General features: G+C 43.9%; 1 protein-coding gene and 1 long non-coding RNA gene across 2 annotated transcripts; one reads left to right on the top strand and one right to left on the bottom strand.

Annotated features, from left to right (window-relative positions):
- Positions 1-309: 309 nt before the first annotated feature.
- LOC119302277 lies at positions 310-9738 on the bottom strand. Its single transcript, XR_005147441.1, has 2 exons — positions 9490-9738; positions 310-2664 (listed from the first exon to the last, which is right to left on the bottom strand). It is a non-coding gene; the product is annotated as an uncharacterized LOC119302277 (long non-coding RNA).
- Positions 3781-8724, top strand: LOC119302276 (protein FLOWERING LOCUS T-like). Its single transcript, XM_037579316.1, has 5 exons — positions 3781-4079; positions 4916-4977; positions 6367-6407; positions 7199-7415; positions 8326-8724. The coding sequence occupies exons 1-5, from the start codon at positions 3882-3884 to the stop codon at positions 8342-8344; spliced, it is 537 nt and encodes a 178-aa protein (XP_037435213.1). The 5' UTR covers positions 3781-3881; the 3' UTR covers positions 8345-8724.
- Positions 9739-17204: the final 7466 nt, after the last annotated feature.

Raw genomic sequence — 17204 nt, 5'->3', positions numbered from 1 at the left:
TATAAAGCCAATGCATTCCTGCTTATATTAACAAGTAATAACCTCTGTATCTAAATATAAGACTTTTTGCAGTTCAATTTTTGGGAACAGAGGGAATAATATATTGGACTATCTAGAGCATCGATGACGGGCAAATTCTCAAGGATAGAAGGATGCAGTTGCAACAAATCCAAAGCTAAAATAAACAAAAATACAAGACTTACAGAACAAATACAAAATGAAAACAAAAGTGACTGGAATTTTACAAAGGATGTCGCTAGGTCTTAGTCGACTCAGACTTAAGTAATTCTCACTCAAGTACATAACATATAAGAAAAAAAACTAAAATTAATTTTCTGCACAAATCTCCATGCAAAATCTCACAAATATAGCATTGACTGAGACATAACCAAATCTCAGTCAACTGAGATTTAGCAACACTGTTTCAACAAAATATAAGGCGTTTCAAAAACCAGGGCCCTGAAATATGATACACAGAAGTTTCAGAAACTAGGGCCCTGAAATAGGATTAAGATGGACGCTAACGGTGTGTATGCTAGTAGAAAATGTTGGCATCCTGTCCAAATTAGGTCTTGCTCTCATCCCGTTCCTCATTCAAACCCGTCAAGAAGATCTGAGTCCATGTTTGAACCCCATCCATCTATGACAGCTCCAGATGAATGTGCATAGTTATCACTTCACTCTGAACCGCTAGATCCATCCAAAATATCGGATCAACGACTAGGCTTGCCTCTTTACTCTGGTGAAGGATAAGTAAATATACAGCAGTATTGATAACCAGATCCCTGAATTGCTCCGACCAACCCATTCTTGCTGCTGGGTGTTATCACACTGTTCTGATCTTCACACTGGATTAATTGACCTGAGATTGCTAGAGAAACCAGTAAATCAATGACAGCGATATAAGAAAAATCAACGCCAAACGTCAAACTTGTAAGCCCTTCGAAAGGGAAAATCTAGGACAGATTACATAGCCCCACAGGAGTCAGCATAAGCTGCTGCAACAATGTTATGTCCCCATCACCTAAGATATGATCGCCGTCATGGCAAGACCAGAACAACACAGAAAAATGGGGGGAGGGAGAACACAAAGGAGATAAGCGATTGGGGAGAATAACCGTCACTTTTTGCTACTCGAGAAAGAAGAGTAGCAGTGTCGCCTGCATCACTCTCGTTCAGCCACTATTGGGTCCACTTGTCATTCTCGTTCTACATAACAGAGTGCAATCCACACGGACCCAGACTCTGGGCCCACCCATCAGCAAGCCGCCACCCTGTTGGCAACTACGGCACTGATTTGCTCTGTTTTCTTGTTCCTGGTCTATTTTGCCACTGCATCCTGTCAATGCTGGTACTGTAGCTCATCATGACAAATAATTGCAGAACGAGTATATATGCTGCAAGCATCTGCCAATTTGTAGATGCAGGATTGCCAAATGATAAGACTGCACTCCACTAGAATAGATTCAGCTCTGACCTGGATTAGATGAACTTTAGCGCTGTTTACAGCTGGTCCTCTAACAGTAAGGAACCATAGGCAGAGCCGCAGCGGAGAGGGTTGGCATGCACGGCGAGAGCTCATCCATGGAAGTCAGGTGTAGGTAGTTTGCGGTGCGGGGAAATTCCTTGGTGCCTTTCCCTTGTGATTGTCATGCGAGAACTTTCAGCAATTTTAAAGTTGATCTTCTGCCTTTCTGCTAGCAAGGTCCTGGTGGAGATGCCCATCTGATCTGCAACACTGTAACTTTATTCCAACAAGATTGTGATATGTTGAGCATATTCCATTAAAAAAAGTTGGTTGTGATCTCACCGTACATTAGCATGTCCCCTAGAAATTTTGTATCAGTACACATGCAAACTAGTTATCCAAATGTCAACAACTGGTTCGTACCATGGGCAGAGCTCCCTTGATGCCAAAGGTATCCGTGGCCCCCCTCCTTGGTCGACAAATTTCTTCGGAAACACTGATTTATACCACTTAAACAACACAGATACTAGGTTGAGGATCCTATTCTTAGTTGGTTTCCCTCAATCTTTTTTCCTCAAGCTCTTGGTACTACATACAGTTATGTTTTCTGGAAAAACTGATGGTACCATTTTACCTCATGCTTTCTTTAAGGCCCGTTTTGTATGAAGGGATTGTAGGAATTTTGGAGATATAACTTGTCTTCTGCAAAGCTCTTGTATACCAATAGGCCTAATGTTATCTTGCACACATGCTGACTAGAAAAGGTGAAGGAAAAGCTTTGGCACAGTACGGAGCACTTATTCCGAAGTTTATGCAGAATTAAAGAGTACAAAATGTAGCAGCCAGTTGTCCTCACCTTTTATTCCCAACTGAAAATACAAAATCTGCATGGATTCTTCATCACGCTGCTGATTGCCTGATATGGATGTTTGTGTGGAGAGCCGAGACAGCTGGATGTTGTACTCTTGCAGGTACAATATCAGTTTGAATGCGAGCTCCAGGTGATAGCACCTATCTCCAAATGCCCATTTGCCCATTTGTATCATCAAGGGTGAAATTTCTGCTCGTGCCAGATTTCAAATGCTATGGGGAATCTGGAATATGGCTTGATTCTGACAATATCGAAGACATTGATTCTGCAACTTGAACCAGGAGATGCTCATCCATACCTGTTTCTTCCGGCTGGTCATGTGCAGCTGTATTTTGTACAGTGTGCACAATGAAAGAGGTAACCAAACATGAGTACATGGGTAGATGATATCAAAATGGAAAAAAGACGAATATATATTCCATTTTGCACATTAGAAGAATAAGACATCCTCACATAGTCAAACCGGCTACCTCATGATATCCAAGTATAGAAAGATTAAGCTTGCCTAATCTGGTTATACGATGTCATAGTCCCAAAATGTCTGAGTTTGCTAAAGTAATCACAATAAGACATCCTGCTATTCTCAAGTAAACAAGAACAGCCGCATCCTGTTAATTCATTACCATGATTTAAGGTCTTCAGCATTTTCTTGTGAACCTCTCTGGCTGTTTTTATGGTCCATGTGAAGCCTCAGTAGGTGACAACTCTGTAAGATAGGGGGGCAACCTGGTGCATGTAGCTCCCGCTTGCGCAGGGTCCAGGGAAGGGTCCGACCACTTTGGGTCTATGTACGCAGCCTTTCCCTACATTTCTGTAAGAGGCTGTTTCCAGGACTTGAACCCATGACCTCATGGTCACAAGGCAGCAGCTTTACCACTGCGCCAAGGCTCACCTGCGAATACTTTTCCACTCAAGGGTGAAGGGCAAAAGTACTAGATACTACCATTGCTGTCAAGAACAATGAAAAATTGCTTATGACCTGTTTCTACCTCCCCGGGTTTCATACTCTTGCATTCTGATGTTGATCAAAATATTCTTTCTAAAGCTGAGTGCTCACCACTCAAAGAAGTATCGTTGAACATGAAATGACTCGTTGCAAACCTTTGTCCTAGTCCAGGCAAGGCGTCATGCAGGGGAGGCTAATTGTTGGAGCTTTAAACAGACCTCCAGATCTTTGGGGAATATATGCAGAAACAACTTACCATATAGGCCATTCACTAAGATTATGGCCAGCCACAGCTACAACTAGGCCATCTGGAGCTTGATAGGTGCTCAACATTTCCATGCAACAAAGAACTATAAGGAAAATAATAATATTTTATGAAAAGTTAGATTCCATTTGCTCATAGTGCACAATGGAATGTTGTGAACATAAAGTTGGATGCCTCACTCCTATAAATTTACGACGAACTACTCTGTTCTTCCACACAGAAAATTTTCAGCCAGCCCTTCCACCATATTGAGCATTTCCCACTGCCTAGTCGACCAAAGTGTCAGTAAAATCCTCTGGCATAGCCTTCCGTTCAATAATAATACCGAGTTATGTCGCGCGGCAGGGACCCTTTGGCACTGAGCCAGGTAATTGGTGATGTGTTGGATCCTTTCATAAAGTCAGCTGCCATGATAATTAATTATGGTGAGAAGGAGATTACAAATGGCACTGGGGTACGATCATCTGCCGTGCTCAATGCACCACAGGTGCAGATTGAAGGTCGTGACCGGACGAAGCTCTACACACTTGTAAGTGACACAATATATGTAGCTCTACATACTTGTAAGTAACACAATATCTTGTAGAAAAATGATATGTGTAGTTTGCAGGTTTATTAGGCATTGTGTTAGATAATATGAAAAATGACCTTTGATCCAAACGAAACTTTAAAAAGAAGATGACTCTCGTGTGAGGGGTGGTGTCTAGAATAATCAGATAAAGTAATCATAGTTAGTGACGCATACGCTGATCTATACAAGCTCCTTACTCAAAGCAACCTACATTTAGAAACCCTTGGTCTGAATGATGTTTCTAAAAGAAGTATACCTAACTTCCACAGATATATGTTCCATGGGTGATTTTTTATAATGAAATACGAGAGATATAGGTCACAAAGAATATTATAGTGAGAACAAGAACATCACACAATAACCATTGGGAATGATTAAGTATCGTACATGCTACTTTAGAATATATGTCTGCAGCCTATGTTAGTATCTTGTTTGTACAGTGCTATACAAGAACATTGGACAGGATAATCAGTCTGTTTTGCTTAAAGTTCGAGTTTGAAGCTCTTCATGTTAAAGTTTGGCATACATGCATGCTGCTATGAACATCCTCTACGTAACTGAATAAACAAAACTACCCAGAAAATTAACCAGAATGTCCCTGGAATATCTCATATCCAGCCTGAACCCGCTAGCTATATAAAAGTGTATAAAAGAAGATACCTGACCACCCTGCTTCCCACTATAGCATTCTTCCTTTTGTTCTGTAGAATTGTGTCCTGGCTCCTCTATAAGGTATGCAACTGCCTCTTTTGTATTTATCTCAATGCTAAGATAGAAACATCCCATCTTATAAGGTTATGGTGGATCCTGACGCGCCAAGTCCAAGCAAACCGGAATACAGGGAATATTTGCATTGGTGAGCATGTTATATTTTTTACACAGTACTGCATAGTTTCTTCCTTAACCTCAATGATGACAAATTTCTTAAGAAACCTACGAGTGCTTCTTGCAACATTGTTTTTATGTTTATAGTTCAAGAACCCCTTACCTAGATAACCTGCAGGATTGGAATGCAGCCCTCTCAAAAAAGGAGGGGGGTGTTTCTTTTCCATCCATCAACAGCTGAAGAACTCTTGTTCTGTATGCTATTGGGTAAGAAAGTACAGTATTGTGGTAACCTAATTCTTTTCTAGCACCATTATTCCCTTAAGCTGAGTCTCTTTGTTTAGATTGCCATTTTACCAACATTCATGGGTTTTCCTGTAGATACTGTTGGGTAGCCGGAAATTAAATAAGCAAATATTGCAGCATAAATCTTAATAGTTTCTACAGTCTCCAAGAAGATGTTTTACCAACTTCTCATGGACTAGGTACTCTGCAAATTTGACTATTAATTACTTCAAAACACAAAGTAGTGAAAAGATGGCACTTAATAAGGCATTAAATACATTAATTGAAGAAGGCATTAAATATGACATCAATCAACATGAAAAGCATCAGGACAAGCATGGATGCAATCTCAATAGTACTGTTAGGGGAACTAGAAGCAAAAAAAGGCTGACAGAGACTATTCAACAGAAACAAGCGGTAGAGCTAAGCAGCTAATGCTTAAAGTTAACATGTACAGTATTGCTCAGACGACATTTATTTGTGTTAAACTGAAAACTCATTCTGTTCAAGTTTATTTTATGAATGCCAAAAGTTTGTGCTAGGAATATCCAGAAGCAAACCACAGACGCAGAAAAATTGAAGGAACCTGCTAATTATAAAATAATACAGAACAGTGGTCACTGTTAGGTTACATATAAGTGCTGTGTACACAGTGTACCCTATTGTATAAGGGGTTCCAAGCATATTTCCCTCACCTGTACCTCTATATATACAGGCCTTTGGCCTTCTAGTAATACAAGTCGCTATTACTCTAACAGCCACATTTCCTGCTGGATACACTTACGACTAACTGATTTTGTACCAAACACTGGCATTTCCATAGGTTCCTCTGACCCAACATGCTGCCTACTTGTGACACCAAGGTTTTTGTCTGGCTAATTGGTCATTTTTTTATTAGCTGCTTGCTATTAAGAAAGTATCACCAATCTAAAAATACCATATAACTAATAAATTAATCGGATCCATGTTTCTTCAACTTAAAACTCCTTAACAAACTTTCCATTTAATCATACATGTTTTTTTTCTTAATTTGACATGATTTAGGCATAGGTTTATGTAGCTGATTATATCATGTATGAGCAGTCCTGTTGCTGATCAGATCTAATGGTGATATCGTATTGGTTATTTTGTACAGGTTGGTGACAGACATCCCAGAGGCAACAGATGCACGTTTTGGTGGGTAACGCCTTACATAATCTCCAATAGTCGACCAATCATACATGACATATGCAGACTGCTGAACAATTTATCATATAGCACAATCGGCAAACTACTCAGATTATTTTGGTATCAATCTTTCCACAATTGTTCCACGCACAAAAAAATGATATTCATTAACCTGGCTTAGCCAATCTGTTAGGCTTAGGCTAGCAAATAGGCACGCTTCTCTGCTATTCAATCAAGGCTGCAAGCAGATTTTCAAATTTTAAACAGAATTTGAAATGCTTTTAGCAGAGTAAACAGAAGTTCCATAACATGCCACAAGCTCATGAGTTTACTAATTTTATAATCGCATTTAGTGGTAGGCAATCAAATGATCTAACTCCTTTTTCTATATGCTCGCTAATGAAACCGTTCCGCCTGTTGATAGTCTATCTTCAACTTCAATATTTCTATGTTTGTGTATGGATGCAATGGTGGATATGCAGTACATGATATTGGCCTGTAGAGACCAACCACACATATAGCTTAAGGTATATATAGTTTGAGAAAAAGGTCAACAAATAAGGCATCACAGGCGGCATTGCCTATATTTACTGAATTTACAGTGAGTAGAGAAGGAACAGGCTCGGCAGTAATGACACTGAACTACAGGAAATATCTACATCAAACTGATGAGGAGCTTGCCGCCCAAAATAGTTAGAACAGTGGCAGTCCATATTGTGAAATGGTCAAATTTATTCTTCACCTTAAAAAAAATTGAACTGTGCAAAGCAAGTCTAATATAGAACATACAAATGTTTCAGGCAATGAAATAGTTCCCTATGAAGCTCCACGGCCACCAGCCGGTATTCATCGGCTTGTTTTTGTGCTATTCAAACAGGAAGCACGGCAGACAGTTTATGCACCAGGATGGCGGCAAAATTTTAACATCAGAGACTTCTCAGCATTTTACAATCTTGGACCACCGGTTGCTGCATTATTCTTCAACTGCCAAAAGGAGAGTGGTGTTGGTGGCAGAAGGTAGGCACCGACGAAAGTTCATGCTTTACTTAAAAGATAGATATGATATAGGCAGTGACGGAGTTTCAATGAAAAATCAGGGGCCAAAAAGAATGTAAAGCTAAAATTTAATTGAGAATAAAAGCAATAGAGGGCAAAAACAATGTGAAAGTAGGTTAACTTGATAGAGTTTTCGAATCACAGAAATATATGTGCATAAATATATATAGGCAATTCCTATATATATATATAACTATTGAAGGAAAAAACTGGAGTGGCCCTGGCCCCAACGTAGGTCCAAACCTGGAGGTAGGCACAATGTCACATAGGAACCAGGGGAGGGTGGGGGTCTCTGGCTGCATCAAAAACAGAATTCTTGACAATGCGGTTGAGAAGTACTAGACTCAGACATATAGTTAGCACAATAACATCTAATCTAAAGCAACCATGGGGTTACTAAGTTGATCTGGGGAACAGTTTATGGAGATTGCTGAAGTGTGAACGTCAACACATATATTCAGAAAGGGGGGATTTTGGATCAGACAAATATGCAAAAAAAAAATCATAATATAGTGATTTCCACATATTTAATCAGGGTATGAACTCTATATGTACGAAATAATAATAATATTTTCATCCTTTTAACGATGAGCAATTTATTCTTACTAACTGGAGTACTTTGCAATACTTCCATTTCAAGAAAGAAGTGATATGGTAGAACAATACAAAGAAGGTTAGGGTGTTCTCCTCTCTTGATATATATACAAGAATGAGCCACATAGAAATTCAAAAACAGTGGCAACAAAAGAACGCCATCCCTTTATCTTCAAAACACCATCCCTATTTAATATGGAAAAAAATTAGCATGTTATTTCTAGGACAATGGCATTTCATTACCAGTTCTAAACAGATTCCTTTTCTGGATTAATAGGTTCCAAGGACCAGGCTGAGGGATGGATGCAGGAGGGCTCTAGAACAAGGTAGCACCATTTTCAGAAACTATATAGTCCACCAAAGGAGGGCGGGCCTGGCGCAGAGTCTCTCCACTTGTGGCCTGGAGATCCTGGGTTTGAAACAGCCTCCTTGCAGAATTATTATACAAGAGTAAGGTTGTCTAGAAATTCCCTTCCCCAGACCCGACCTTCTGTGGGAGCTTTCAGCACTGGGTACACCATTTTTATATAGTCCACCAAAGCTTTTGAGTTTTGACAGCCCACATAACACCACTTAACAATCCAGTAGTCCAGTAATTTTATATGAAATGAAGTATCATTGGGGTTCTCATACATCACATCTCTAAATATATTAATAAAATTAATATTATGTTTTATGATGTTTTTTTAACTGAGTTTATGATGTTCATATAAGCAATTGTGAGTGTAAGTGCGATCAGCTGTCGTGGAGCTTAGTGCAGGGTCAAAGTAAATTAGAGTGAGATTACTACATGTATCTCTCTTCTGTACATCTTTGCAATCCCATTAAGACTGGTCCTCTCTGTTAACTGGACAGAACTCCGCCACTGGTGATCGGATCACTCGGTGCTTTTCCTTTTCTGTTAGTGAGTGTGGATGTAAACCAGAACACAGCAACACTCATGTCTGGGACACAAACTAAACAGATCCCTGAGTCCATCCATGAAGAGGTCAAACTAAACTGCTTGAGCTCACTAAGACCACAAAGAACCAACCTGAACTTACCCCGGAGTGTCATATTGATCCAGTAATAAGCGGTTTCCTTGGACGGGGGCATGAACAATCCATATAAGCAGATCACATAGCTCGGTCCAAACAATGCATACTCGAATCGAACAGCACCTTTCAGCGACCAACAAATACCACTTGGTGTCTCATTTCAGCAACTGTGCGGCATTGAGCGACAACCTGTGGCATTACAAACAACGCCACAATTGCGTCCACGAGATTTATACGCGAGCTGACGAATTAAACACGTGAAGGTGTGCAAGCCTGAACTCAATCATCTTCTGACACCGCAGCAATAATTCAGAATTACCGATACAAATACACCAATCACGCCTAGATAACCAGGTAATCTCACGGGAGGAACATCGAAGAGGGAATAGGGGCGGAGGCATTACCGGTCACGCGCTCCGACGGTCCGACCGACCGAGACGAGCGCATTTCCAATTTTCAGCCGGTCCTCGGGCTCGCGGGGGAGGGGAGGGGAAAGGCGAGACCGCAAGAGCTAAGTGGATGAGTGGAGAGACCACTTTCCTCGCTCCGTCTCGGCTCCGGAGCCACCTCCGCCGGGTCCGGGTTTGGGTGTGGGCAGGGAGACGGTGGGAGAACGACGACATGGACGCCGGCGGCGAGGTCTGGGGCAGGAGTGGCCGAGTGGTGGGAAGTGTGGGTCGGGCCTAACCTCCAAACCTTAAGGCCGGGCCAGGGCAGGCCGAAACCGCCTGTGAGTGAGCCCATGCCTACTATGCCGGGCTGGAGGCCCTACTGGAAATATCTTGTCCCTTCAAAAATAATGATGTTCTAAAAAAAATTCGTTTACCTAAAAAAAATTGTAACTGTGCAAAAGTTGGCGTCATTTTAGAAAGACCATCAGGTTATAAATTATATCAAACTCATCCAGTGTCCAAATAACATCATTGTAACTTAGAGATAGACATATATCTAATTCCTATGTTAGCCAACACATAACTCTAAACATTCCCTATAAAAATAAATAGAACATACTACACAACAAGAAAGCATATGAAAAGATTAAACCAAAGGAAATTATTATGATGGGCGTTGATGTTAAACATACCCTTTTGTTACTCCCATAGAGATGTATCCAGTCAACATTATTTCTCCTTTTTGTGTGGGGATTATTTTCTTTTACAAAGAGAATCCAGGTCTATCATAAAAGTTCAACAAAAATACAAAGTACCCAACATAATAAAAATTACATCAAGGTCAGTAAACCACAATACGAGTCATCGACGCATCGTTGTTGTCACTCTTTTACCGGAGTCGGCCTGACCTTGCGATGGCAACCGGGAAGACTTTTATGCAACTGCCCCTAAGGACAAACGCCCGGGGCTGCAATCATCGGTGTTCATGTACATACGTGTTTCAAAAGTTCAAATTCAAAATTAGGTGATGTTGTTGGTCCCCACAAAATGGTCGACCAACTGATTGAGGCGAAGGCAAGAGTGTATCATAGGGCACCTCAAACCGCGACCGAGACATGTTAGAGCAATATAATATGTTGTTCCGTTGTGACGCACCATTTGTAGTCCTGAAGTATAAAAAAACACGATCTAAAACAAGTCAGTTGTAATGCATCGAAGTTTCAAAGCTTAATCTTTCAAAAGGTTCGTGCAATTCAGAAGGAGAAAAATCTAATTTGCACCCATGTTCTTTGGACTATAGAAGAGAGCATAATCACAAATACTAGAATGATGTACAGTAATAAACAGTTGACCAAACATGCACACGCATGTGATGGCGTACGTTGCCTGAGAGTGCATGCACTTCTATCCGACGACACACTGAATCGGTGACGGATTGCAATGTGCATATCATTATTAGTTGCTGACTTTTGATGCTTTGACCTCACAACAACAATTTGAATAAAACACATGTAACGTAATACGCATATACGTACGCATCATTAAACAATCCAAGCAACACATTGTCAACTTACGAATCACTTATCAGGGAAAAAATATATACATATATGCACAAGTAGAAGATATGGTTCCCTCTCTTGATACTCAGACCGTAATAACTAAAACAAATAAAATAGCACTCCGTGACGCCATGGCAGATAGCAATGGGTCTACCTGTACGGCGGTCCATAATCTCGTCTGGATGCAGGAAAAAGATAATATCCTACAACTCTAAACGCAACTAGAACTGAGAACGACAGCAATGACTCGCAAAAGAATATCACTGTGTTGATATTTGGTGATCTGTTTCCGACTCCAATATCTTGGGCAATGTCTGTATAAAGCTGTGTTGCGCACATTGCGTGGCGCAAGAGCCCAAAATTTGATCTCCCCATCGTCTAAAAAAAGGTAGCAGTTTTTTTTTCTTTTTTTGCGGGTACCAAGGTAGCAGTTGTGTAATAAGAGAGTGGATTTTGTGCTCCTGGGCTAGCTTGCACTCGTAAGTTTAATAGAAGAAAAAATGGAAAACATATCTTCCAAGTTCCAAAAATTCCTGATAAAATTTTTGCCATGCACATGACAGCATACTATGCACCTGCAAAGTTTTTGTGAGAAACTATGATACTCTGTATTCTTTCATGCGCTTCTGGACTATATCAATTTTTATTATGTCCCATTGCAAGATGACCGGGGGAAAAATGTTGTTCTAAAATTTAGCCCGGCCAACTCATCAAAGCAAAAAAAAAAAGTCCGGCCAAATAAAAAGTAAATATCTATATTATTCGAAAAAAATACTACTACATAGTAGTAAATGATTTTGCACGAACTATGCTGGAAAGAGCTGTATTTCCGTGGGAACAAAACCAAAAATAAAAAAACGATGGCATTGTGCCACATGCAGCGCCTAGGGGCCACAAGGCTGGGACGCTAACCAAGTCGTCCGTGCAGTATAGCAACAACCATTAAAGGGAGAAGCACCTGCCCTGTACCTGTGCTGATTGAGTTTGAGAGCACCGGTATTTATTGCATTAGAACAGGTCTTGCATTGCTAGAGCTTTTAGGAAGACAAGTATCTGCAGCCGTTCAGCCCCTCAAGGCGTCGAAAAAGAGCGGTCTGGGAATGAACTGGCGCTAGATTGGCCTCTAGGGCGATCTAGCTCCCAGCCACGTCCCCAGGCGACGCCTCCCAAGCCGCGGCAAATTCAAACATGGACATTCCCGCTCACAAAAGACGCCACAAGTCCGGCGATCACATCGGCCTAGTTCGGCGATCGGCGATCATATGAAAAGTTCGGCGTGCAAAAAAGAAAGGACGCGCGTGCAACGCTTCACACGGTGGGTCGGCCTCCGGAGTCGGCGTGTGCGGGCTTGGCGGTGTCGGAGCTGCTTCGGTGCTGGGCGGCGTCGGCGCGACTTCTGTGTTGCTGGGCGTCGTGGAGGCATCATCGGTCGGGCTTGGTGGCGGCGTGGGGTGGGCGTGGGAGTTGGCGGCGCCGTCAATGGTAGCTGGTTCAGGATGAGGACGCGCTCAGCCAAGTACCACGCATTGACCGCCTCGTCGTTGCTCTGGAGCATGTCCGCCCCGCCCAGAAGGAAAGCCAGGTCAGTGTTCCTCTTCTTCGCGGCGACGTTCGTCCGGAGTAGGTCGAGCTTGACGGCACTGCTCGTCATCAACGCCGACTACCGCGCCTCGGTCTTCTCTTCACGTCGTGCAGCCCGGGCATGTGCGTCGGCAAGACAATGCTTGATGGACTCCTGCACGCGCGCGGTAGCCGAGTCAGCGTGTTTCCCCTTCTTGGCCCCTTTGTTGCCTTCGGGGCGCCCCTCGCCCACGTCCAGCGTTGGCTCGTCCGGCTTGTAGGTCTCCTTGGCCTTGGCAAGGGTGCGTCGGACATCCGCTCACTTCTTGCACTTCTCGATCCGTTTGAAGATGTGGAGGTACTTGAATTCTTGGTCGCTACTGTCCTGGCGATACATGGCGAACATGCGCAGCAGCTACCACGAGGAACAAACAGTTGGTGCGGGCTCACGGCGAGAAGAAGTGGGAGGCCGGCGTGCCATACCTGATCCTCAACGCTGGCGCCGCTCTCCGGGCGAGCCGCGATCTCCTCGACGATCCCATGCCATTTGTTGCACGCCGACTAGATGAGCCCCCAACGGTTCTCCATTGCCTTCGACCCGCGCTACATGAAGACGCCTTTGAAGTCGGGGTCGACGAGTTTGCGCTCATCGAACTCGGCCTTGATGCGCTCCCAATACGTCTCGATGCTCTGGTTCGTGTCGGTGATCGGGTCGAGGCAGACGACTTTCCACGCTTTGGCGAGACATTCCTGCTCCTTGGACGACCACTTGATGCATGGCTCGCCGGTCCTGGCCGCCCCCTTCTTCTTGCGTCTCTTTGCCGGAACCGGCGCCGGCTCCTCGTCCTCCTCCTCCTCCTCCTCCTCGTCCTCCTCCTGCTCATTCGGCTCATCCTCGCCGTACTCGAGCTCGCCTTCCATGTCGCCGTCGAGGCCAATCATCTCGTCCTGGGTAGCGAACCCGAGGGACGCGGCGGCGGCGGTCGAGCCTGCCATGATGATGTCGTCCATGTCGGCTTCGGTCGCGTCGGTGTCGCCGAGGTGCGACGTAGAAGCTTGTGAGAAGGGCAGCACGCCACGGAGGAGAGGGGGCGTCAGGGACGACGCGTAGGCCGACGGTGAGTAGTGTTGGAAATATGCCCTAGAGGCAATAATAAAATGATTATTATTATATTTCCTTGTTCATGATAATTGTCTATTGTTCATGCTATAATTGTGTTATCCGGAAATCATAATACATGTGTGAATACATAGACCATAACATGTCCCTAGTGAGCCTCTAGTTAACTAGTTTGTTGATCAATAGATAGTCACGGTTTCCTGACTATGGACATTGGATGTCATTGATAATGGGATCACATCATTAGGAGAATGATGTGATGGACAAGACCCAATCCTAAGCATAGCACAAGATCGTGTAGTTCGTTTGCCAGAGCTTTTCCAATGTCAAGTATCATTTCCTTAGACCATGAGATCGTGTAACTCCCGGATGCCGTAGGAGTGCTTTGGGTGTACCAAACATCACAACGTAACTGGGTGACTATAAAGGTATACTACAGGTATCCCTGAAAGTATCTATTGGGTTGACACGGATCGAGACTGGGATTTGTCACTCCGTATGACGGAGAGGTATCTCTGGGCCCACTCGGTAATGCATCATCATAATGAGCTCAATGTGACCAAGTGTTTGGTCACGGGATCATGCATTACGGTACGAGTAAAGTGACTTGCCGGTAATGAGATTGAACGAGGTATTGGGATACCGATGATCGAATCTCGGGCAAGTAACGTACCGATTGACAAAGGGAATTGAATACGGGATTGATTGAATCCTCGACGTCGTGGTTCATCCGATGAGATCATCGAGGAGCATGTGGGAGCCAACATGGATATCCAGATCCCGCTGTTGGTTATTGACCGGAGAGTCATCTCGGTCATGTCTGCGTGTCTCCCGAACCCGTAGGGTCTACACACTTAAGGTTCGATGACGCTAGGATTGTAGAGATATTAGTATGCGGTAACCCGAAAGTTGTTCGGAGTCCCGAATGAGATCCCAGGCATCACGAGGAGTTCCGTAATGGTCCGGAGGTGAAGATTTATATATAGGAAGTCCAGTTTCGGCCATCGGGAAAGTTTCGAGGGTAATCGGTATTGTACCGGGACCACCGGAAGGGTCCCGGGGGTCCACCGGGTGGGGCCACCTATCCCGGAGGGCCCCATGGGCTGAAGTGGGAGGGGAACCAGCCCCTAGTCGGCTGGTGCGTGATAGGTCCATGACTATACCAAATACCAGTGTAGTTGTCGATCCTATTGTTATTGAGGTTGTGCCAAAATATGCAGCTTATACACCAACGTATTTGTCCATTACTTACAATGATGCAGAAGATTTACTACCAAGTACTACAGACCATGTTACTGTTTTGCAATGTTTAGGTGTGAGAAAGACCATGAACCATGCACTAGGTATGCAGAACATGTCTAACAATGCATGCATTCGTACTGATGACCAAGCAGTCGTTGATGTGCGAGCAGATATAAAACAAGTTCAGCTGCCACCAATTTTCGGTTGGAGTCCAGATGGTGTTCACTTTGAATATTTATCTATATTGTCATGGACACCGGAACAGGACCAGTTCGTGTATGGGAAGGAGTCCAATAAAGCTACAGGTCAAGCTCACCTATCCAATTTTGCATGCTACGTAAGGATTAAAACTACTAGGAGTAGATCCTTTCTGTTTTTATTTCTGCCACGCAAGGAAAAGATCAACAAAAGGACTACATGTATTTGGGAGTTTTTAAGCCTAAGAGATGTCGGGTGGGGCCCTCCTGATTGCACAAGTCGGGAGCGCTTGTACCAAAATTACTAGGCCAAGTATCTTTAATCCAGATTTGTTTAGGAGTTACTTTATTTTTCTTTTGTGCGTGTACGAGGTCAAGGTTTGGTCGGCTACTATATAAAGCCATGATACGAGGCATTGTACGGCAGGTTAATTTTTATATGAAATAGACACGATGTGTTTTTCAGGGTAGATACCCGTATCAAGTTTTGGAGGGATCTTTAGAAAACCTTTGTGTTACGATTTCTCTTCGTGGAAATTGTTTTGCGCGTGAGTACCTTCGTCGAGATTGGTTTTCTCATGCTGGGCCGCAAGGTTCAAACCCTCTACTTCGTGTACATCGCGTGCGCGGGCGAGAGGTTGCTGCTATTGGTGGTGGAGTGTCGTGAAAGGTCGGGCCAATACAACGGATCGGATCTCGCAACGGGGTTCGGTCTACATCAGTGCGCCCCCCATGGGCCCCCCCCCCTCGCCTAGGGTTGGAAACCCTAGGGGTGGGGGCGCCCCACTTGGCTTGGGGGGCAAGTCCCCCTTGGCCGCCGCCCCCCCCCTTGGAGATCCCATCTCCTAGGGCCGGCGCCCCCCTAGGGGTCCTATATATAGTGGGGGGAGGGAGGGCAGCCGCACCAAGTCTCTGGCACCTCTCTCTCCCCACGTAACACCTCTCTCTCTCTCTCTCTCTCTCTCTCTCTCGTTGGAGGTTGGCGAAGCCCTGCCGAGATCACCGCTGCTTCCACCACCACGCCGTCGTGCTGCTGGATCTCCATCAACCTCTCCTTCCCCTTGCTGGATCAAGAAGGAGGAGACGTCTTCCCTAACCGTACGTGTGTTGAACACGGAGGTGCCGTCCGTTCTGCGCTCGGTCATCGGTGATTTGGATCACGACGAGTATGACTCCATCAACCTCGTTCTCTTGAACGCTTCCGCTCGCGATCTACAAGGGTATGTAGATACACTCCCCTCTCCCTTGTTGCTAGATGACTCCATAGATTGATCTTGGTGATGCGTAGAAAATTTTAAAATTCTGCTACGTTCCCCAACAGCGGCATCATGAGCTAGGTCTATGCGTAGTTTCTATGCACGAGTAGAACACAAGTTGTTGTGGGCGTTGATTTTGTCAATTTACTTGCCGTTACTAGTCTTATCTTGATTCGGCGGCATCGTGGGATGAAGCGGCCCAGACCGACCTTACACGTACGCTTACGTGAGACTGGTTCCACCGACTGACATGCACTAGTTGCATAAGGTGGCTAGCGGGTGTCTGTCTCTCCCACTTTAGTCGGATCGGATTCGATGAAAAGGGTCCTTATGAAGGGTAAATAGAAATTGGCATATCACGTTGTGGTTCTGGCGTAGGTAAGAAATGTTCTTGCTAGAAACCTATAGCAGCCACGTAAAAACTTGCAACAACAATTAGAGGACATCTAACTTGTTTTTGCAGCATGTGCCATGTGATGTGATATGGCCAAAAGGATGTGATGAATGATATATGTGATGTATGAGATTGATCATGTTCTTGTAATAGGAATCACGACTTGCATGTCGATGAGTATGACAACCGGCAGGAGCCATAGGAGTTGTCTTAATTTATTTATGACTTGCGTGTCAACATAAACGTCATGTAATTACTTTACTTTATTGCTAAACCATTAGCCATAGTAGTAGAAGTAATAGATGACAAGACAACTTCATGAAGACACGATGATGGAGATCATGATGATGGAGATCATGGTGTCATGGCGGTGACGATGATGATCATGGCGCCTCAAAG

This window comes from Triticum dicoccoides, chromosome 5A, assembly GCF_002162155.2.
Source record: "Triticum dicoccoides isolate Atlit2015 ecotype Zavitan chromosome 5A, WEW_v2.0, whole genome shotgun sequence".
NCBI lineage: Eukaryota > Viridiplantae > Streptophyta > Magnoliopsida > Poales > Poaceae > Triticum > Triticum dicoccoides.
Note: the sequence above shows the minus strand (reverse complement) of the source record. Positions and strands in the feature narration are given on the sequence as shown.